The sequence below is a fragment of the Plectropomus leopardus genome, chromosome 1, assembly GCF_026936395.1.
Source record: "Plectropomus leopardus strain MGB_pleo_1.0 chromosome 1, ASM2693639v1, whole genome shotgun sequence".
Taxonomy (NCBI): Eukaryota; Metazoa; Chordata; class Actinopteri; order Perciformes; family Serranidae; genus Plectropomus; species Plectropomus leopardus.
The window spans coordinates 39,036,739-39,059,622 of record NC_142176.1 but is presented as its reverse complement, the minus strand read 5'-3'; the positions used below and the strand labels follow the sequence as shown (position 1 = coordinate 39,059,622).

Sequence of the window (22,884 nt, the reverse complement as noted above, 5' to 3'; positions counted from 1 at the left end):
GTGGCTGTGTCTTTGATACAGGTTGTGTTTATGGATCATTGATAGGGCTGACTAATGTCTTAAATCAGTTGAGCTTTAAACACTGTGCATTTGCCAGTATGAGTAGTGGTGGATCCTTTCAAACGATCTGCTTTCATTTGACCTACTGTCGTCATTACTATATTCCCTCGATTGTCAAATCGGACACAAATGCTTCTATTCATTGGTTTTCCTCGGCTGTAATGCTCCTGTGAGTATGTACAGCCTTGTACATATTAGATTAAACACTGAGGGCCTTGTGTGGGCATGTAATGATGGAATGGGGCCTATGACTTATCATATACTTTATCTATAAACCTTCTTTCCAATGCTCTTTGTGCCAGTGGGTGTGACGTGATGGTATGTTTGGCTTGACTGATCAACCTAATATACTGGGGTGTTGGTGTCGATTGCTCCACAGAAGGGATTTGTTTACAGTACAGTGTAGTGTATAAAATGATTACTGTATAGTAGGTGTTGAAGGTATGTCCAATTAATGTGCTTGTGTTAAGAATTGCTGTCCTGAAAACCTGTTAAATCTATAAAAGACATGATACAAAAATGTTTCTCTGACAGTTAAAATAAAAATGTAGAAAACAAATAAAGGTACAAGAAAACTAAGATAGCACCATGCTCCCCAGCAATGTATATTCAGGTATAAGACACACTGTCTTGCACCTGAATGTAGGAGAAAATATTGTGAAAGGCTATATCAATTTGGCAAGAAAAAATAGATTTCTGTGTTTGGAACATCAGTGCTTAGCCTTTAAAATAAGGCAAAATTCTCACTTTGTCATTCAGAACAAGTCCGGTGGAAAGGCAACAATCCAATGTTGTCCACACATACAAGAGACATGGAACTGCATTCCATGGCACACGCCTTTATTAAAATTGATGTAGGCAGTAACATAAGCACATAAGCAAGTTACAGTCATTGTTGCTTTAATCCCCATTTTTTAGGGGATTTATTGAAATAATAAAAACAGAAAATAATGCTACCCTTACACTTTAAAGACTTCACTTTACAGTTTTATTTGGATGCAGTTACATTTATTACCTGCATATCTGATCACAGAAATTATACGTACAAGTAGGGGCTGGGCGATAAAACGATACCGATATCGATCACGAAATAACTTTGAAATATGAGAATTAGTTAATAGAATGTCGATAGGACGCATTCCAGAAATGTTTTGAAAGAACAAAACGAACAGCCAATGATATTAAGAATAGAGCCACAACGAACCAAATGCAGTGAACGGCTTTGACTCTAGAACAGCTGAGTGTCTGACAACCGAATCGAATGTGCTTCCACAGCGTTTCATTATTGCGGATAAAACGGCTGATGGTCCGACAGCAGCGCAGTGAGACAGAAAAACAGGCCAGAGCTTCTCCTCACAGCACCAAAGTGTCTGAAACAGCCAGATTTGCAGAGGTGGAGGTGGAAAGTGTCATCTACAGACTACTTTGTGTTAGTTTCAGGTTTAATTCGACTTTGGATGGAATTATTTAAAAACACCAGGACGCATCACTCCGTGTCTCATCCAGCCGCACGTGCTAAGCTCTCATTATTATTACCAGGGGCAGATGTAATGTTTTGGGGGCCTGGGGCCACAAGCACATGACCTTATTTTCACCCTTTCTCTAACTGGGAATGTTGGCAGGCTGTTGGCAGCTATAGGAGAAGTAGGCCTACTCAAAATTTGTTTTGTTTTTTTCCTGAGTAAAATAATTAATAGCACAGACATTTCACAGAGGATTCACAGAGGTTCAAGTCAGAGTCCTGCAGTCAGGAGAAGTTGGCCTATTATCAGCACAATGTGCTTAAATTTACCTGAAGTTTGTTTAAAATGGAGCTTTTCATTTTTATTTAATGCTGGAAAGTTTAATAAGTAACAATAAATCGCGTTTATCACACTCCAACGCACCATGGTCAACTGTCAGTGAACTATGGGGGCAAAAAACAAACAAACAAAAAAAATGCAGAAGGCAGGAAGCAAAAAAAAAATTCATTAAAATGAATTGTTCATTAATCGTAATCGAAGTAGAATGTTCACTTAATCTTGATCTTGATTTTAGGTATGAGTTTCGGACCTTTTCTGGGTGGAAATTTCAGTAACTGGACCTCTTTGAATTTTAGTTGAATAGGTCCGGCAGTTGGTGGTGCCTGTACAGTATATCTGTCATGTTCAGTGTCTGACAGAAAATATATATTTAAACCAAAATTAACCTTATGATATCTTCATATCTCACTTAGGAACCTTTAAGCTTGACAGAAATAGTGATTTGATGTATACTGTGATATACTTCGATATTGACTGATATGAAAAAAAGATAGCGTGATAAGACTTTTTTCCATATCGCCCAGCCCTACATACAAGGCAGTGTGTCACTTTTATAAAAGGAGAGGGCATCTGGTGTGTAAAGTGTACCATTTAGCCAGAATAAGGTAAGGAGCCATATGTTGAAGGTGAAGGTCAGCAGGGTGGTGGGGGATAGGTTTTAATGTTGTACTTTGAAGTAGTTACAAATGCGTTATGTATTGTACTTTTGAAAACTTTAATTCTGACATTGTTGGAACTTCGTGGAGAGTGATGGTAAATGGACCTCTGCTTGTATAGGGCTTTCCTAGTCATTTTGACCACTCAAAGCGCTCCACACTTTTAGTCACATTCGCTCACTCAAACACACACACACACGTTACACACTGGTGACTAAGGCTAGCAAACATAGTGGCACCTGCCACTCAGTTTTTATACATTCACAGGCACTCACACACCGATGGAACGACCATCAGGAGTAGTTTGGGGTTCAGTATATTGCCCAAGGCGATTAGATCTTCACCTCTGAGCCACAGCCGTAATATCATCACAGGTGCAAAATGGAACCAGTATTTGGCCGACAGAAAAAAAACAAACAAACAAAAAAACCCATCTAGTTTCTCTAGATATTTTCCTACATTTCTTAAAAAAATAAAGAATACCTATTAGCACTGCAATCACTTTAAACTGACTGTTACAAGTTGAAGTATAATATTTTTCCGACACATTTTTACATTTGTTTCATACTCCAAAAAGTCTGGGAGGAGAAATACCTCAAAGTAAGAAGCTAAAAAATCAGCACTGATGGAGAAATGTTAAAAAAAAAAAAGACTTTCGGTCAATATGTTTTCTCCTCCTGTAGGTCAAGGTCTACGCCGCCTCCTTCCCAGCTCAGGACAAGAGATCCTTCAAATCCTTGACATTAAAAGCCAATGAGGCACATACAAGTAGTTTAGAAATGTCGACAGTGGAAGAAAGAGGAAGAGATAGAAGAGGAGTAGGGGGAGATTATTAGGGGTGTAGGAGACGCAGGGAGTACAGACATGAGGGAGACATGTAGGGGTAAGGGGTGGGTTGTGGTGGAGTCAGCGTCATGCTCCGTGTCAGTTGGTTAAAAAGCTGTTGGGGAACAGCACACAGGTAAACCTACAAAAATCATTTGAGTTTTGAGTTTTGAGTTTTGAGTTTTGTTTGCAAGCTCCAGACTCCATCATATACAGTGTTCCCACACATTTTCATGGACAAAATTTCAATACTTTTCCATGACTCAGGACTCATAAAAAAAACCTGAATTTTTAAATAGAAAATAAAAAAGATGACAAAAATGACCAAAGATGACAGATTTCAAACTCTATTCAAACATGATTTGAGCTACCATGCATACAGGAGGGGAGATGCAGAACGCAACAGAGAGTAAATGAAGACCATAACCCCCCGTCTGTTTTCAGGTTGGGCTGTGCTCTGCTTTGTGTCATTGTTCTTCTATGAGATAGATTACATTTTGAAATATATATATATATATATATATATATATCCCTGCTCAACAGTCTCCTCTAAATGTGTCTCTCCATAAAACACTTTGTCCTTCACTGGAGTCTTAACCCCAAAGTATACATGTTTGGAAATGATTCCCATCTTTTGAACACAGTCTCCCACATGTTGAGGAAATGTACAGCAAGGCATACATTGGATCCTTCAAAGGCAGAACAGTGTGTATAGCACTCAACAAAAGATCAGAGGGACGTATTGTGTCTTGGACTATTGTTCCTCTGCACTGAGAAGCTTTTACAATCCTCTCCCACTGCCCTCAGGGCCACATTAACAAGATGAACCTTGGTATCAGAGAGCCATACCAATGATTTTTAAAAAGTCGAAAACCAATGTAGTGTCATTAAAAGTCAAGCGGAGCGCACCAGATTGAAAACACTGAGGGATAACTTCCATTATTGAGGGAGAGCTGAGAGAAATGGAGAGACATAGGGAATAAAGTCTTTTTTTTCAAATCTCCTACTTCTGAGGCATTACTGGAGAATTGAGAACATTAATAATAAGCGCTGCTTCATCTTCTGCACCCCTCCCCCCTCATTCCCCCTCTCCTCCTCCACCTTACTCCTCTATCTCTCCAGCTCTCGTTCACCCTCTCCATCGCCACGCTTCACATCTCATTCTGATCAATGTCTTCTTCGGAGAACCTGGCTGAATTCAGATGAAACGCTCGGCGCTCTCCTCACAAATCACACCTGAAAGCCTGGGCTACCTCTGCGCTTGCACATCTCCCTCTCCCTCTCTGCTTTTCTCTGCTGCCGTGCTTTTCTCATCCTTAAAACTTAATCATGCACTTGCATGCTTTTCTCCACATCTGTAATCTTTCGCCTCTTTGCTTCCTCGAAAATAGTCACATGAAACAAAGAGAGGGTACCCGGGGAGAAGCAAAGAGAGGGGCAATGGGTCGAGTGGGGTCATTGGCCTGAACTGACCACCATGGCCATGACTGAGCCGTGCACTCACACTGTTTCCGCCCCTAACAGACACACACATGCAAATGTAGGCTGGCTCATCATTCCCTCTGAGGACACCGGGTCAAGCTCTCTCTCTCCCTCTCTCCCTGCTGCTGAAATGCTTACAATTTAACTTTCTACGGTTCTCTATCTCTCACACACACACGCACACGCACACACACACAAACACAGGTCTCGTACTCCCATTCAGACTTTTGAAACGTGAAATGAGGTCTGACTGAAGCCAGCGGCCAGAGAGTGGCGGTGTGATGAAGTGAAACGTTTGTTTTTCCTACATAATGATATGCTTTTTATGTTTTCAGTTTTGCTCAGCCTGCCCTCTCCAGTGGGTGAAATGTAATTTATTAAGACAATGTATGACTATATGTGGGAAGATCTAATTTTACACACCTTTTGACAGACACAGTTCTGATGGAGTTTTAGGTTGTTTTTTTTTCTTCCCATGACTGCAACAGCCAGCGTATTACAGACATAATCCACACTGTGCATTTCTGTTAGAGTCAAATTGGGTTGGATTTAAAAGGATGTTCCACACTCATGGACTATGAAGAAAGTACAAATAACAGTTTTTTTTTTTTTTCCTGAATTGGCCCAGAAAAAAAAAAAACTGTCCAAGACAATGGTCTGAATCAGGCCCCATTTCCCCCTGTCCTAAATAACAGAAACCGTTTGACTGCTTATTCTAGGTAGAGGATGATCTGTAGAGACCAACATATATCACTGACACTAAAGAGAAGTCAAAAATGGTCACAGCAGGGGGTCTGTTCACACAAACTATACAAGCTGTGTCTTTGTCAATATGAGTTAGTCTTTTTGGGATAAAGGGGAGAGAGATGTGGCATATGAATCAACCATCAATTAAGAAACACCATTTAAGGTTTAGCGTTTTTAGACAAGGTAGCAGTGGGATTATTTATCTCTGTATTACTATTTTAATATTTTTTTGTTCCAAAGACACGCATGTCAGGGTAATTGGTGACTCGGAATTGCCGGTATGTGTGCATGTGAGCATGACTGGTTGTCTGTCTATATGTGTCAGCCCTGCCATAGTCCGGCACCCTGTCCAGGGTGTACCCCGCCTCTCACCCAGTGACAGCTAGGATAGGCTCCAGCCCCCCATGATCCTTACGAGGACAAGCAGTTACGGATAATGAATGAATAATTTGCATCTAAGTGACAACACTATGTGAATGCAAGTTAGTATGTTCCCAAACATATTTACTGATGAACTTTCAAACTTTTCCATAATTTTCCCCTTTACCCCATTTTATGACACTATTTAAGTGGTTTAAAATAGGTGGGCCTGTTTAGCGATACAGCCATACATTTTTAAACACACATCCTCCAAGCATTTGCAGATAAGCAAACTGCTGGCACTTGCTAACTTTCACTAGGCAAGTTCCCATTAACCCTAATACTGCACAAATTGAAATTGTGAATATAAAATACACCGAATAGAAACACATCAATTTCGAAAAACATATTTCAGAACACTGCAATGGAAACACTTATTTTGTATTTATAGGTCAAATGATGCTATGGCTTTTTGCTTGTCGGTAGGAACTGGCTCCCTCGGAAATGGTGCAGTAGGAGCTATAAGGGATGTTATTGCATTGCATAACTCTTCAAAAGTTGAGCGGACCATTCAGAAGTTTTAAACCCATAATTCCTCTGTGAAATCATGGACAATCACCTGAAACCCATCATACGAGGCCGCTCTCATGTGTAAGGGACTTGCCTTTCCATTATGGCTCCATAACATGCCTATGTTGCCTTCTATTGGAAATAATGACAGCTAATGCGGTGGCTGCAATAGAAATGAAGCTGCTAATGTTTTGAACATCCATCACCATGCCTCCTGGAGTGTTACTGCAAGAGAAGTCACATAACATCACTCACTGAAAATGCAGTCATCTCGAAATTGTGTTTTATCGACATTTCGAAAATACGAAATACGCTTCAGTTTTGCAAAACTGTAATGGAAACCCACTAACAGGCTCATTAGACATTCCTGCTGCCAATGAGCTGCATATTCTAATAGACCAGACCAGTACATGTGGGCACTTGTCAATATGTCAAGACCACAGCTCTTTCTGGGGGATAAAAAAACCCAAAGATCTTATGGATATCAATGCAATATGAGATGTGTTTGATTTATAACTTTTGCTTTATGCATTTATTTCTTCAAAAAAAAAAAAAAAAACCTTGCCTGAAACCAAATATACATGATATCTTAATAAATGAAAGTGGATTGCTGTCATGTCCTGTCAGAATTTCTCCGTCCAATTGGATCAATGACCTGACACACTGGCTTAAAGATATCCAGATAGCCACATTCAAATTCATTTTGTATTTTGTAGTAGGGGTATTGGAATATATACCATTCAGTTATGCACTGCACCCAACTGTCAGAGCACAGAGCACACTCCAGAGAAAGATGGAGCAGCAGAATGACAGGTGCAGTGACAGTGAAACTTAAATGTTTATTGTGCTGGGTCTAACAGTTTGCTTTCACTCACTCTGTAGCAACATCGATCTGACCAACTCTGACCTGATCGACTGCTCAATTAATCCAACCTGCAACTCAAACTTCTCAGTTTTAGAGAGGGAACAGAGAATGACAAGGAAGGGAAACATGCATACATAAACACACACACACACACACACACACACACACACACACACACACACACACGCAAACACACACACACACACACACACACAATTAAAAAACAGGTAGTTTGAGAAAAAATAATTCTAAAGTCTGCATTCATAATTGCAACCATGACAGGCCGTTCCTCTGTCTGGTCAGCTACGCACCCTGATGCCCTATTAGCAATCAGTGTTCTCTTTATTGACTTAAAAACAAAAAAATTCTAGTGAGCCATGCTGAACAGATAATTACAACACCACATAATCTGAGAGGTAATGCGTTGACAGCATGCTGAAAAGGAAAAAGAAAATACTTTGTCTACTTTTGCAAGCAAAATATAAAATGTGTCCTTTGTTTGCATGTGTAAAATCTGCTATTAAAAGGGTCGATTAAAACAGATATCACATCCAGACAGGACACACTGAGACACCTTTATATAAAAAGACAATACACAATAGAAGCCACATTAAAAGGAGCACTTGGGACTTGATGGTGAGGACTGCATCAAGGCTGAAAAAATAGATATAAAGTGCTGTTTGCTGAGGTACCAAGCTGGCTTCAAAGAGTGGCTGTCCTTACTGATTAAGATATTTTACCACAACGGGGAAAACGGTTTTCTATAGATGTTTTTCTTTGCGCAGGGGACTCTGTTTCTTTGCTCTGAGGGCAGCAGCTGAAAGTGGTGATTGAAGAGATTGCTGTGGTCGTCTAAGATTTTGCCTTTGAAACATTGGTCTGCTTTGCCATTGTGATACAACAGTGGGGTTTGTTTGCAGTCCCTAATTGCAACAGAAATTGCTTATAAGACCTGGACAAATGTGGTGAGTGTATTTACAAATACAGCTACTAACATAACCATGACAACAAAATAGCGATAGCAGTATGAGCACAGTCTCAAACTGGTACTTGCTTATATCCAACTATTTCTTCATGAGCTTATTGTTAGCATAGCATAAAGCTGCCCAGGGTTGCAGGATAACAGGTTAATTAAAAGTGTTCAGTGTGACAGTTTGTAAGAACTACTCGGTCCTACCTTTTATCAGGGCCTTCTATGGTAGAGACAATGTCTCAAATTCATTGTTCTGCTATCAGTTGTGTAGATGCCTGACCTTTGTGTGTTTTCAGTTGCCTGTGCATTTCTTTTTCTTGATGAGGACATGGCTTGAGATGTCTGGATGATTTTTATGCTGTGATGTATTTTTGTTTTTTAATATCATGGGTGTGTTTATCTTTGTTTTTGTTTTGTTCACATATACTCACCAGAGGTGAGAGAAGAGGAAATAAGTTGGGGAATAGGAGGGGTCAGAGTCGCTGTTTGGGAAGTTGGGAATTTCTGCAAAAGGACTTTAAGTGTCATCTGCAGACTGTGGATTTATCCTATGTGTCACGCCTGAACCTTTGCTACCAGTGGGACCTGTGTGGAGTTTGCGTGGCTTCGGTGCTTTGTTGGGCTGTGGCGGCTCCACACTCATGGACCAGACTCATCAAGAGGACTTTTGGAGGATTGCTTTCTTTTGTTTTCGTTTGTTTTTTGCCTGCCCAAGCATGGAAGCAGCTTGGACTTTGTCGAGGGACTTTTGATGGACATTTGGGGAGGACTGTGTGTCAAGCGTTTGTCGGGCTTCCTATGGTGAGGCTTCCGCTATTGTTTTCTGTTGTCTCCGCCTGACGCAGGCGTGATTTCAATGGTATTTTTTTCAATACAAGATAATCTAAGCCTTCCTATGTTTTCTTTCATTAATGTAAAATCACATAGCACATTTAGACACCTAAAATAATGGAGTTTTCCCCCTACATTTGAAGCTACATCCAGATACGTGATTCAATTCCAGCTGATCAGATCTGATCCGCCCGCAACCTGTTTTTGTAGTGTGTGTATTTTTTTTTACTTTGTGAGTTAGTTTGTTACAAGTTGTCTGGCAGTCCATGTGACTTTTTTGACAGCTCTTGATCTGTTCAAAAGTAAGTAATATAAAAACCTTAATAAACGAGACCTTTTTTCTGGTTTGAATGGGACCATACAGTGACAAAAGATACAGCAGAAAGTATTGTGACACATTTTCCGTTGTTTTACTCACGCTCCAGCTCACTGGTTTTGAAATAAAATGACTATGAGGTTAAAGTGACAACTCTGAGTTTTAATTGGAGACTTTTTATGTTCTAACCAGAAGAACTGTGAAGGAACTGTAGCCCTGTTTATGCACACTCCAAAATTTAAAAGAAGAAAAGAAAATAATTGGGAAAGACTGCATAAAGTCAAATAACGTCATTTAATTTTTGGTATCAAATCCTCTGCAGTAAATAACTTATTTTTATGGAAGTATTTGACAAAAACAGACATCAGCACAGACTTGTCTTTGCTTGTTTCAATGGCTCATTGCCTTGAGTCCTCTTTTCAGGAAGTCCTAAAAGCATTTCTGTTAATAAAACTCTCAAGTTGAAAGTGTTAGACACTGTATCAACTATGAATAAAAACAGAATGCAATGGTTTGCAAAGACAGGGTATTTCATGTTCAAACTGCAAACCTTTTTGGTAAATATATCTACTTATTCTGTATATATATGTATATATTCATGTATGTACTCATTCATGTATATGTATATGTAATATGTAATGTGTATATAAACAGTATATGTATATACATACACATTCTATTTTAAACAACCATGACTGGGGCCCATTGTGCTGCTACTTTGTGTCAAAATTAGAGGAGTACATATCAAAACATTACTACAAAAAGAGCTGCTCAAAGATGTAGATGGTACATAAGTCGATCAAACCCCTAGGTGAGTTCACCGCTGTTGTGCATAAAGTGGTTGGATTAAAATCTAAACTGTTGAAAGCAGATAATGTTCATTCAGATAGGTGGAAATGGCTCAAAGAAAATCCAATGGAGAATAAGCAGCTGTTCGCTGGTAAAGAGAATTGTTCTCACAATGCTTCCATACCTAGAGGGGGATCATTTACTTGCTGGCACTTCTTAAAAACATTGTAGTGGGCATTTTGCACCTGCCTTTGATCTGCTTAAGGTTTCAAGAAGTGCTCCTCTAACTCGGTTTTCTTCATTTTTCACATGCATATTCCTGCCAATGTCCATGCATGCTGATGCCAGACTAGAGTCTGTGATTTATTTTCTTCTCAGAACTGACTAACAGAGTGCTGTCTGCATCATGTCATTCTCAGTTAGGCTTTAGTTGACAAATGTAAATGACTTGCAACTGTCAGATAATAAACAGTAGTCTGAATAGCATATTATTTAAGGGTATTACCATAAAAGCTCTGAATCTTGCAGAATTTGGGGCTGTGAAGCAGCTCTTCCTGTCAGTTTGTGATGCTAATGTTAGCTCAAGCTGCTAGTATGAAATGTTGTAAACAGAGTCATTTACAGGGCATCCATCAGATATCATTAAGCTAGTTTTATATTAACAGAGGCGACTCATCAGCAGTATGTCATGCTGACTTCCCTCTGGCTGATTGGTTTGAAAAATAATTTTAAAAAGTTAACTGTTGCGCTTTCTAGGTGTTTGATGATATTTAAATCACTAATACTGACCTGGAGTGTATTCAAAAAAACTAAACATAAAGCAATCAGAATTCAAATTGCAACAGGCCTTTCTCAGGTGTTACCAATATCATTGATAATGGCTTGTTTTATTCAAGTGCCCCAAAAAGCTGACATTAAGCCAGCATGCACAACGCCAGGACCCTGAGAAACTATGATATGTGAAAATGACCCCGGTGTAAAAGGCCCATTGCAGTATTGGTCTGAAAAGTTACAATCTCATAGTCATAGGTTTATGTAGGTTAATACTGGGGGTTTGTGGTGTTTCTGCATTACTGCAGTGTTTATAGTCAGTAATAATATAAATGACAAATGTGCATCCACCACCTGAGGTTTTAGTAAATAAACTACACTGTGGGTGATCACTTATGACGGATCTCAACACTGTCTTTGTATTGCCATTCTAACAAAGTATTAGATTTCCAATGCAGTGGAGATTTGTGCATGCTCATGTTTTTGGTGGATGGTGAACTGAGCACATCTGTTTATGTGTGCATCAGTGCTGTTCACTCTTGTGACAGTTAACCACGCTCATGCACTGTGTTTTGCAGCGCACAAAGATTTATTGCACCTAGCATGCTGGTATTGTGTTCAAGTCTGTTTCCTTGTAAATTAGGGTTTCCCTTCTGATAAAATGCATGGCGTCCCCTCTGTGGTTAAGTAAATGAAAAGATCTGGTTCAGATTAAGGTGAGGGGAAACACTGATGAGGAAACAATCACAACACCAGCATGGCAGGTGCAACTGATAGTTCAGACAACACAGCTACTGGTAACATTACTCCGGACTCCAGTTCATTTTTTGCCAGGGGTTTTGTAGGTAAATCAATACAGACGCCAATGGGGAAAAAAATTCTCACATTAGTATGCAAGTTGTGCTTGCCAGGTACCACCAGTCTCAGGAAATGTCTGCAGTTAAATAATGATTTGATTTTATCTTCATAATAAAAAAAGAAAATTTAAATAATTTCCTTTCATTTCATTCTACTTCATTTTTGTGAATGTGAATTTAGTTCAAAATTACATTTGTCAACTGTGAACTAGTTTATTCCAATCTGTGTTAAGTGACAACACTTGTGAAGTGTCTGTGTACAACACTGAACAGTATATCCACACATTTATAAAACTATTAGTTTGTTAAGGGGAAAGATCCATAAGAATAACTTAAGGTGTGAAGAGCTTCAGAAAATCTGCTCTTCATAACATATTGGATACTGGGGCATCCCAGTAGTTCACCTGATAAAGCATGCACCCAATGTACTAAGGCTTAACAGTGGTTTGATTTTGACCGACATGTCGTCCCATGTCCCTTTCGTGTCTTTGTTTGGCTGTACCCAACATAATCTACCAAAAAAAAAAAAAAAAAAGATAGCATAGCATGTATGGGCCAAGTAGAATATCATGCCCTACTCTGTTATTAAAAAATAATAGAAAAATAATTAGAAACAGGTGGAACTGGATTGTATAAATGAAGGGAGCAAAGCTTTCATTAAAAGCAACATCAGAAACAGCAGCTTGAATGGTGGCCCATCAACTCTGTGTACTAAATAACATCATGCATGTATATTTATTCATTCTTACAACTATAAATGTGCACTGATAAGCTTCTGCAATCAGCTGAAACCACCTGGATTAGTGACTTATTTCATTGGCTCATATAGAAACTCTATAAGAAACGGGTGAGATGATCAGTGTAGGGCAAGGTACGTATTGCGCAACGTCATGTCAGTGAATTCCACTTAGTATGGCACATCTCATGGCTAATAAATACATACATAAATTTTGTATACATAAATACAAATGCTCAACAGACTGTAATTGTTTAGGTGTAGTACAGTATTCCACCATAAATTAAAAATATTCAGTTCGCCTAACCTGCAGGTTAACAGATATCAATTAAGCTGCTCTACTTCAACAGATAACCAAAGAAAGAAGAGCCAAGCTCATAACACTGCACAAAAATATGCCAATCAAAATGTAAAAAGACATCTTTTACTGAGCAGTTATGGAAAAGAAGTGAGGTTGATGAGTTTGGAGGTAAAAGAGTTAAAGGTCTCTGTCATTCACTATGTGAATTGTCTGCTCTTGAATGAGACATGATGCAGATGAAAATGGCCTAAATCCATCCATTTCTCAGACACTTTAAATGCTCACTTGGCTTTGGCATCTTGTTTTCCTATCATGCACAACTCTTACCAAAGTGGTGGAGAATAAACACAGAAAGCTGTCAGGACAAATGAGCATCAACATATTGAAACATAAATACTTTTGATGTTTTTGTGTGTCTTGTTTTATGTCCATTGGCCTATTAAGGCTACAATGGAGAGTTGTTTTCAGGTGAGAGATCAGAAGGAAGTAAAGGACCCAGGTGGGAACAAAGAAAACTGTTGCTGCAGTGCTTATAAAAAGCAAATAATGCCATTCAAGCAGGTGAGAGGGGTTTCCTTCTTTATGTTGTATTAGACAAACAGATGCTTTGTTGTCCATCTCGAAGACATATATATATATATATATATATATATATATATGCACACACAAGCATATTCATTTGTAAAAAAAAAAAAAAAGTTAAAGTGTGCTTTTCCTTAGAAATAACCAAAGGTGAGAAACAGTTGATTGATGACAGTACTTGTTCACAGTTTTTACGGATGTCAGAGGTGTGTTGTTCTAAAAGTTACTTGTGCAGGGTGAGTCCAAGATATTTGACACACCGCTCTGTCTTAACAGTTTTATAACTGCTGCAATTGGGTTTGTGTACTATCTTGTGTGCAGAGACAATGTCCCACATTTTGACTGACATATTTGATTTGTTGGAATTTAACGCAGGCTCCAGCCAAAACATAGCCAAAGGCAAAACGGCTGCCTGCAACCAACAAGTGTCCCATATGGGATTTCATGGTGGCACACTCATTTAGTGCCTTTATAGTGCACTTGCTGACTGACGTGCGGTTGGTTGAATTCTGTTATGTAGACTATGTGCGTGTCATTCACGAGGTTGTGCTGTCAATCAGTCAAGTCTAGAGTGGGAACACAGTCACCAACAGATCAGCTTACAAAACCACCAGATTGTAAGGGATTTATTGTGTCTGCCTGAAGTATCGATATGGATAAAAGGCTAAAGAAAACAGCGACCTACCTTTTGTTTGTGTGCGGCCAGATAACCATGGATTTTCTCCGGCTGAAGGAAGGAGGGGCCACCGTGCACAGCAAAACGAACATCCAGCATCCGCTCCTTCACATCCATTAGGCTAAAGATGTTGACATCATCAGATGGAACGGAAAGCATCTCAGACAGGAAGTCCACCAGCAGCTCGTAGCGGCTCCGATGCTTCCCTCTCAATTCAATGAACTCTTTTGCTGTGATGTCTGAGAAGACACACACACACACACACACACACACACACACACACAATATTGAAATGGTAGACTATATAGAATTGGCCTCATTATTTCCACCCCTGCTCAAGGATAAATCCAATTATTTTCAAACTGGGCCCGAGTGCTCAACTAAAAAATAGTCCAGAACACTCAAGACTGGAGCTGTGATGATAAATTATTGAAAATGGCTCACTTTATCTAACAAAATCTTTTGTTTGGTTGGTCATTTGGGGTCTGCACTGTAAGTCTGTTTGTGTGTGTGTGTGTGTGTGCGTGTGTGTGTGTGTGTGTGTGAGTGTGTGTGCACATGAAGGTAGTGACTGGAAGTTGGATTTCAATGCCTTACTGTGCCAGTCAAAGGCAATTATGCTCTTATTTAAAGTTCAATTTCTAATCATACTCCACATCAGGCTCTTGAGGAAAAAGGGAATCTTGTTTCCCAAAAACAGTCCAACACCGAGTTGTATGTTTAAGCAGCAGATTTGACAGTAATATCCACAGAAACAGGTGCAAAGAACAAGGTCAACTTTAAGATTTATCTATTGACCCTCATCGAGATAAAGAACTGGTCGGATGTGTCACGGTTGAGATCAGGCCAAAGACCACCAGGAAAGAGCCTGGCACCTATTTTAACAACTTTAGGCCAATGTTACCCTCAAGCTACCCCTTCATACACTTGGGCCTCTAGTCTGGGTCCATGTTTAAAGCAGTAATGCTCTAACAAAATATAGGGCAGTTCACAGATAGGGATTTCCCCTCTCTAATCACTTCCAGACATGAGGAACTGCATGGCTGCAGACCTAATTTGATGGTTGCGAAAATGTGGACTTGAAAAGTCAGAGGCAGAGACGACAGTAGGGAAATGAAAAAAAAAAAAAAAAAAGCTTCTGAAATGGCAATGGCAAAGCTCATAAAGCCAATAGATTTGAAGAATGACTGGTCTTTGGTAAAATGTTGGTCCTCAATTTTGGCCAACCTGAGTTTAAAGATACAGGTATGTGCTGGCTTTGTGTTTCAGTTTTGCTTTTGGAGAACTCGCTTAAACGTAAACTATGCAGAAAGTGTTATCGCCAGCACAAGTTAACGTAAAAGCTAACCCCAGATTCATTCCGCTTGGTGTTTTGCTTTGCTATATTTGCATTTTTTCTGTGCTGTGTCAGTTATATTTTTAGCTCACTCTTATATGTGTGCCGCTTACAGTCTTATGGTTTATGACGTCTCAACTTCACCTGCGCACTGTTCTGCGAAACACCTCAAGCAGAGCAAAAAAAGAAGAAAATGGTAAAATGCAGACCGAGGGTAAAGTCTCTGCTGATAAATACACAGCCATACGCACGCACACACAAACACACACACACACACCCACACACACACACATACACACTTTAAGTAGATTGTAAATGACGATTGAGACTAACTACTTTTGTGTAATTCTGTTCATTTATTTATATTTTTTTTACAAGCAAATCCTGTATTGTATACCTTTAATGCAAAAGCACTTTCATCACACATAATACCTGTTTACCTGTTTAAGTAAGGGTAAAAAAAAAAGAAATCCCTAATAGCTGTAACTGTTACCAGCCATTACAATGCTGCAATGGCTGTTATCACCTTGTAAGTCTGTGTGTGCGTGTGTGTGTGTGGGTGTGTGTGTGTGTGTGTGTGTGTCATTACGGCGAAATGTGGTCCTGGTAAAATCAATTGCAGCAGAAAGAAATGTTGTTTTTTTCCCAGATACCATTACGGGTCCAAATTGCATCACACACAGGCAGTGAAATACACTGTTTACATTTGTCTATCTCATAGTTCATCTCCAGTTACCCCATCTATTACAGGTATGTTATAGTCTATAACAGTGAATTGTTTAAAACAATGCTTTTAAAGAATGTTTTGCATAGAAAATAACACTATATTATTTCTGCTCTTATTTTTTTATTTTTAATGTATTTTTTTCTCTTGAACACCCTGAAAAGAACCAAAAGGAATACCGTTAAAGTACTAGATCGATAAGCTGTATCAAAAAGAGTAGTGTTCCCATTAAAATCTTAACAATACCCATCTGTAGTCCCTCCTATAGTTGTGAAGAGATCCCTTTCTGACGTGAATAATGTAAGAGACGTGGTACTAAATACACAGTCCTTGTTCTCAGCAAAAATGCATTCTGAAGTTCAGCTAAAGCTAATACAGGGCTTCAGCAGTCGATTATCAGGTGGGAATCTCCAACAGTTAGGGTCTTGTTAGTGTGAGATTCCCTCCTTATGAATTCATAAAAGTAGAATTCAGTGCTGAAAAAGACACACAAGGACAGTGGGTTTGCCCTATGTCTTACATTAAAATCACATTAGGACATTAGGAAGAGATCTCTTCTCAGCCAGCATGAACAGGAAGAGCAAGTACTGTGCCCAGAAATTGTCTTCTTATACATGTGGGCATGTGGGTGTTGTTTTAAGACAGACTTGAAAAATTGTGAGCCTATTCTGCAGCTTGAGGACTGATTCCAAGGACTAACAAAAACTGCCCTATGTCATAAAAATATCTTCATAATCAGCATTCTGGGACTCAAACTGGTTCTCACAGAGACAGAAGTACAAGAACACACACACACACGTGTATATATAGAAAGGGTTGGGCATGGTGATTAGGTTTGTGAGTGTGTAGAGGGAGACAGAGCCTCGGCATTAAGAGACAAAACGGGGGCTCAGAATGGGCTCAGTGGATACAGCGTGAGGGATCGAGGCTAATGTCAACTCCCATCAGTCAGTCCAGCGGGAGAAACAAGGACACAGGCAGACAGAGAGACAGTCAGGAGGGATGGGGGCTGGGGGGAGAGGGTAGTAACTCCTAACACAGAGTGGCAGCCTTTGTACCTGGCTTTGATCCAACCTCACAATTCACGACTGCTTTCTCCTTCCCAGAGGCTTCATTGGAGTCGAGGCAGTGCTGCACAGACTCACTCCTGCCTGCAGACTTGTGATTCCACACAAATAGGTGCAAAAAAGGGACAAATATACTACTCATATAGTAGTATACTATTATGAGAAAGACTGAGACAAAAAAGACACTATCATGCTGGTCTTCCAGACATAAGCTTTAAAGGTGCTCTTTGGAACAAGTCAAGAAATTTAGGGCTTTTTTGAGGACTTTTGAAGTTTTGAGAACTACCCTGAAACATATCTGAAAGGAACTAACAGCCTCCACAAAAAAAGTAAAAAATAAGCAGATGTTACTATATTGTCTCCACTGAAAGTCAACTGCTGCCCTTTTCCATATGATTCTACTCAAGAAATACATTTATGCTTGGGAAGTGACAAACAGACAATTTAAAGGCAGAGAAAAAAAAAAACTACTGAGAACAAATTAAATAAGAAAAACAAACCACTGCAAAAAGTAAGGACTAAATTATCCTAGTTTGAATATAAAATGAAATGTGTTTATAGAAGTTTCTGTACTCTGCCTTTCTCAACTTTGTATCACAATACAGACAAAAACAGGTAGCTAATGAGGACGATGAAAACACACTGGTAATTAGCATATTTGTGTGCAGCAGTATGCAGATGGCACTCTGCTGAAACATAAATCTTTCCTCCCTTAACTTTATTCAATATGGACTGTTTTTGATGAAACAATTACTATTATTCATGATTTATTTTACTTTCTCATGTAATGCTGGAGGAGAACCAACAAATGTTTAAGATTCAAGAGTCCTGAGGGCAAATATACCTTTGTTTACATGACTTCAACTGAACAGAATACACTTTCAGTGTCTCTGAAACTCACTGAAGCAGATCGAAATTTGAGCAGGCCGAAAAGAAATGGTTGGCAAAGAGGACAAAAAAATGTGCATCTGCCCTGTGATTTAGACAAAAAATGTATGGGTTTTTACTTGGCCCATGCTGCACCCTTCCACCAAGTTTTCTGAAAATCAGGGGAGTGCTTTTTCTTTAATCCTGCTGACAAATAAAGGAACTGAACTGCAACATAACCTCCCCAATGGAGGTAATGGACTTAATATAATTAAGTCCTTAACACTTTGTAGGTGTATGTGATATCTGTCTTCAGGTGAAGCAGTAGTATGTCTATTTTATTACTGTCAAATCTATCTATGTACTCTGTTCCACTGATTTTATTTCAGGACTCCACTTAGTGATTAAAGGGAGAGCTCAGGGGAATAGTTTCATCCTGCCCAGAATCAGACAGAATGGTTGACTTCAGTTTAATCTCTGTCAAGTCAAAACACCAAATGAGCCACAGTTTTGACCACAAAGACCGCTGTCAGTTTGACAGCATTGTAAATTGAAAATCTTTTGAGTTCTGGACTGCCAGTTAGACAAAGCAAGTGATTCAAAGATGTCACCTTGTGCTTGGATTAACTGTAATGGGTGTTTTCTTCTGACATTCATATGTAGTAAATCAGAATGCCAGGGATGTAGTTGTGGAATTCAATCATTTTGGGAAACTTGGAAATTGACAAAAATGTAGCAGAAGTTGTAATATTGTGAGCTTTATAGCATGTTTACACCTGGTATCAACATGTGTTGGACGGATCATTATGTGTGTATGTCTACTCACACCTGGTATTGGCATGCGTCCCCAGTGACCGCTTTTGAATAAATCTCACTTTCCTGCTTTATATACGAATGGACTCGTATGGATTTCATTCACCCTCATTAGGAGACTGCTGCTGCAGGAGAGTGAACTCCCTGCTAGGGACAGTTTGTGTGAGTTGGTTCACGCACACACAGTGGCAGGGCTAACTGTAAGCATCACACAGCGAGCGTTATCTAATGGTTGTTTACCAGCTGAATGACAAAGTCAAGTCGTTTTGTGTCTGTGTTGGGACTGTTTAGTAGCTGCTGTTCTTGTTTTATTAATTTTATATACAACACTTATTTTTTACTACAGAGGTTTGGTGTGGTGCTTTCAGGCGTGCCCCTGTACCCCCCTCCCTTCCTGACGTTGGTCAACTCGACAGAGGAGTTTTTGCTTTTTAATTTTTTTTATTTTTGGAATTTAATCTTAATTAAATTTTATATTTATTAATGTATGATTTATATTTATGCAGATCTCAAATTCTTCTTAATTCCCTTAACAGTCACAAATTGTATTGTATTATGTATTTAATTAGAATTATTTTCCTATTCTTTTATTCCTTTGATCATCATTTTTAAATTTTTTATTCCCTCTTTATCACTCCACCAGGTGAGCTACCGGCAGCCCCAATTAATCATAATAAGATTAATTTATTATATTGAACATTCAGAATGACCCCTAAAGCAATAACTACAGAAGGGTTAGATTTGGTCGGCCAAATGCTTTGTTACTGTAATTGACACTTGAAACCTTTTTTTTTGTAAGTATGTCTCCCTTTTGTCAATGACTAAACTAAAGGTGAGATTCTCCGTCCAGGTGCATTTATTTTTTAATATCATAGATAAACAAATGTACACAAAAAGATAACAGTCAATTTTCATATTCCTCATGACCAGTAAACTGGCTTCGATGGGTAAAATGGTGCACTGCCCCTCTGATTGGTAATGGAAAAAGTCACTGCTTGCATTAGGGCTGGCCGATACAATATCGCAATATTTTTAGGCAACATCCCGAAACAAATTATATATTTTGATATTTTTAAGTCTCCTCTAAACTACTGTAAACTACTAAAATAAAAAAAAACTCATTAAATTAACCACAGTTACAAATGAAGTAGCTACTGCCATAAAATAAAGTTACATAAACTACCAGTAAAAAAAAAAAAGTTCAATAAAATACTGTTATAATGTTAAATAAAGTTAAGTATAAAGTTAAATAAAATACTGTTATAATAAAGTTAAATGAAGTTTTGTTAGAATCAAGTAAATCAAAACAGAACCCATGGTGCTTTTATTTTGAAGAACCCAGCTTGTCTTGGTTTGGAAGTGTGGATATGTTTTTCTGTGGACTTGAAGAGTCCGGTCAACAGTTGGAAAGTGTAACTGTGGTATGACAATTCATCCACTGCAAGCTGGAAACAAACTAACAGCTCTTCAGTTCATAGATTGATAGTATTTGCAAGTCATAGTGGTCCTCCATTGTCTAAAACCACGACTAACACAGACAGTCACAGGAGCAACATGAGTGACGACTAAAGGGTGAGATCAATAAAGGAGGTGAGAGAAGTTTAAGGTCTCACATACAATCACTGCAGTAACAACCGCGGGTATTTTTTCATCTCTGTGTATTGACACCCTGATGAACGAACTTCTTTTTGTGTTAAAGGACAATCTATTGGCAAGAGTAGCTGACTGTCCTTCTCTCTTCATCTTGAACACATACTGCATCAGTATGAAGTGTTTGTACTTATCATGTGCTTATGATTGTGCTTTCTCCCTGAGCACTATGCATTTCACTCTAAGCTCGTGTTTTATAGACATTTCAAGGACTTTTTGTTTACCACAGTTTTTACCTTTCCATCAATATTGAGAGAGAGAGAGGGGGAGTGGGAGAGGGAGGGAGCCTTAATCTCAGCAAGGCAGACTTAACTAGTGCTTTCTTTGTGCGTCCTCATTGCATTCCACATTTGTTCTTGAAATGGGATTTAGAATGTCAAGGAGGGTGTAAGTAATGCTATAAGTAGAATATTTTCATAATCCCCGAGACTGAGAATCAATGAGACTGTTTACTCCAAAGCTCCACATGGAAAAATAAAATCCTGGAAATGGCTTCTGTTACATATCCTCCGCACGCACGCACGCACGCACGCACGCACGCGCACACACACACACACACACACACAGTTTTGGTAGCTTGCCTACACCTCAGGATGATCTCAAAGTCATTAATCCTTGATATTACATTTTGCTTTGAAACCTCAAACTTATATTTTTGGTGAGTTTGTTCCTCGCTGAACAGGTTTAAAGTGATTTTGACACTGTATTCACAGCCGTGGCTGACACCCGTGCTCTCGAGCTCTCCAGTTAAGTCCCTCTGTTACAGCCAGGGCATATTAAATCAATACTCTGTGCAGCTAACAGCCCTTTGATGACAGTGGTGGCATTTAAACATTCTCAGTGAAGTGACCACCCATTAGGGATAGGTTGTTGACAAACTTAACCTTATTATTCTAAATCAAGTGGATAAAAAGTAGTTTCAATTGCAAAAACAAATCAAACTGAGGGCGGTTCCATAATTTATCTTAAACACACATTTGCTCGTCGGCATTTTGCGAATGGATTTAATTCCCTTACACAAATATTGAAATGTGGGTACCAGCTGTTCTCCACCATACCGTCTCTGGGTTTGTGCACATTAATTTACCTCAGCCCCATTTTCAGAATGAGGAGCAAATCCTTTTATCTACTTATATGAGGCTTGACTCTCCCTTCCGTCCTCTCCTTTCTCTCCCTCGACTCTCCTCCCATCTTTGGAGTGCACCCTCTGGCCTCCCCCTCTGCTTCTATTTCAATATCTCTGAAATCATAAAAATCCTTCAGCCATGTCCCATTTCTCTAAAGCGAATTTAATCCTGAGCAGACAGCCGATGTGCTGTACATCAGGTAATGATGGATGCTGCTCAACATGTGAGCAGAATGTGCTGGCTGAGCAAAACCTCTCCACTAATTATTTTGCCAGCATAAGTAATAGAAACAGGCTTTTCTGTGTGTGCGCCAACGACAACTGAGATCCCATGAGTCAGGGGAGAGGGATTAATAATGGGTGTAATCTTTTGCTAAGGAAACATCTTTAACTGAGAGTGTGACAGTGCTGTGAAACACTGCAAACAACACGAGCAAACACTAATCAGTGCTCATTAATTTTCTATGACTGGAGACAAGTGCGCAAATAATGACCACATTCTCCAACATTCCCTTGTCAGCACTATTAAAGGGATAGTTCAGACTTCTTGAAGTGGGGTTTTATGAGGTACTTATCCATAGTCAGTGTATTACCTACAGTAGGGTCCCCTCAATTTGGAGAGGTAAACAGGAGTACAGACATGGAAGCCGAGCAATGTACTGCTTTGGATGGGGGGCAGCGACAAATTTATTCAAGCCATCCAAAAAGAAGGCCCCCCTAAAAATATCAATATCAGTGTGTGCGTTGTTTTGGATTTATTTTCACTATTTTACCTTTTTGTCAGAGAGCCCTTTTACAACAGGTGAGCCGTTAATGGCGTTACATGTCTGTCTACGCTCTCTTCAAAGTCAAAAGACTCCACTGACAGAAAACAGTAATTTAAGCTAGCTAAACAAGGGAGCTATTGGTCTACTGCTGCATGGATCAGTTAGTTTGTGATATGTTGTGACTTGGGTGCATCCAAACAAACCCTTTTAGTCACAGAAATATCGGAATGCCATTAGATGTTGGCTTTTAAATAAAATATCAAAATTGGCCAACATGCTGATTTCTGTTGATATCACAAACACACATACACACGCATGCACGCACGCACACACAC

The 22,884-nt window shown here is 39.2% G+C and overlaps 1 protein-coding gene across 2 annotated transcripts in view; it reads right to left on the bottom strand.

Annotated features, from left to right (window-relative positions):
* Nucleotides 1-22,884, bottom strand: part of LOC121943534 (neural-cadherin) — a 398,280-nt gene that overhangs the window by 135,571 nt on the left and 239,825 nt on the right. For both annotated transcript variants that reach the window (XM_042487073.2, XM_088081016.1), the window contains exon 25: nt 14,209-14,438. In XM_042487073.2, the coding sequence (XP_042343007.2) occupies nt 14,209-14,438 (230 nt within the window). The remainder of the gene's footprint in view (nt 1-14,208; nt 14,439-22,884) is intronic.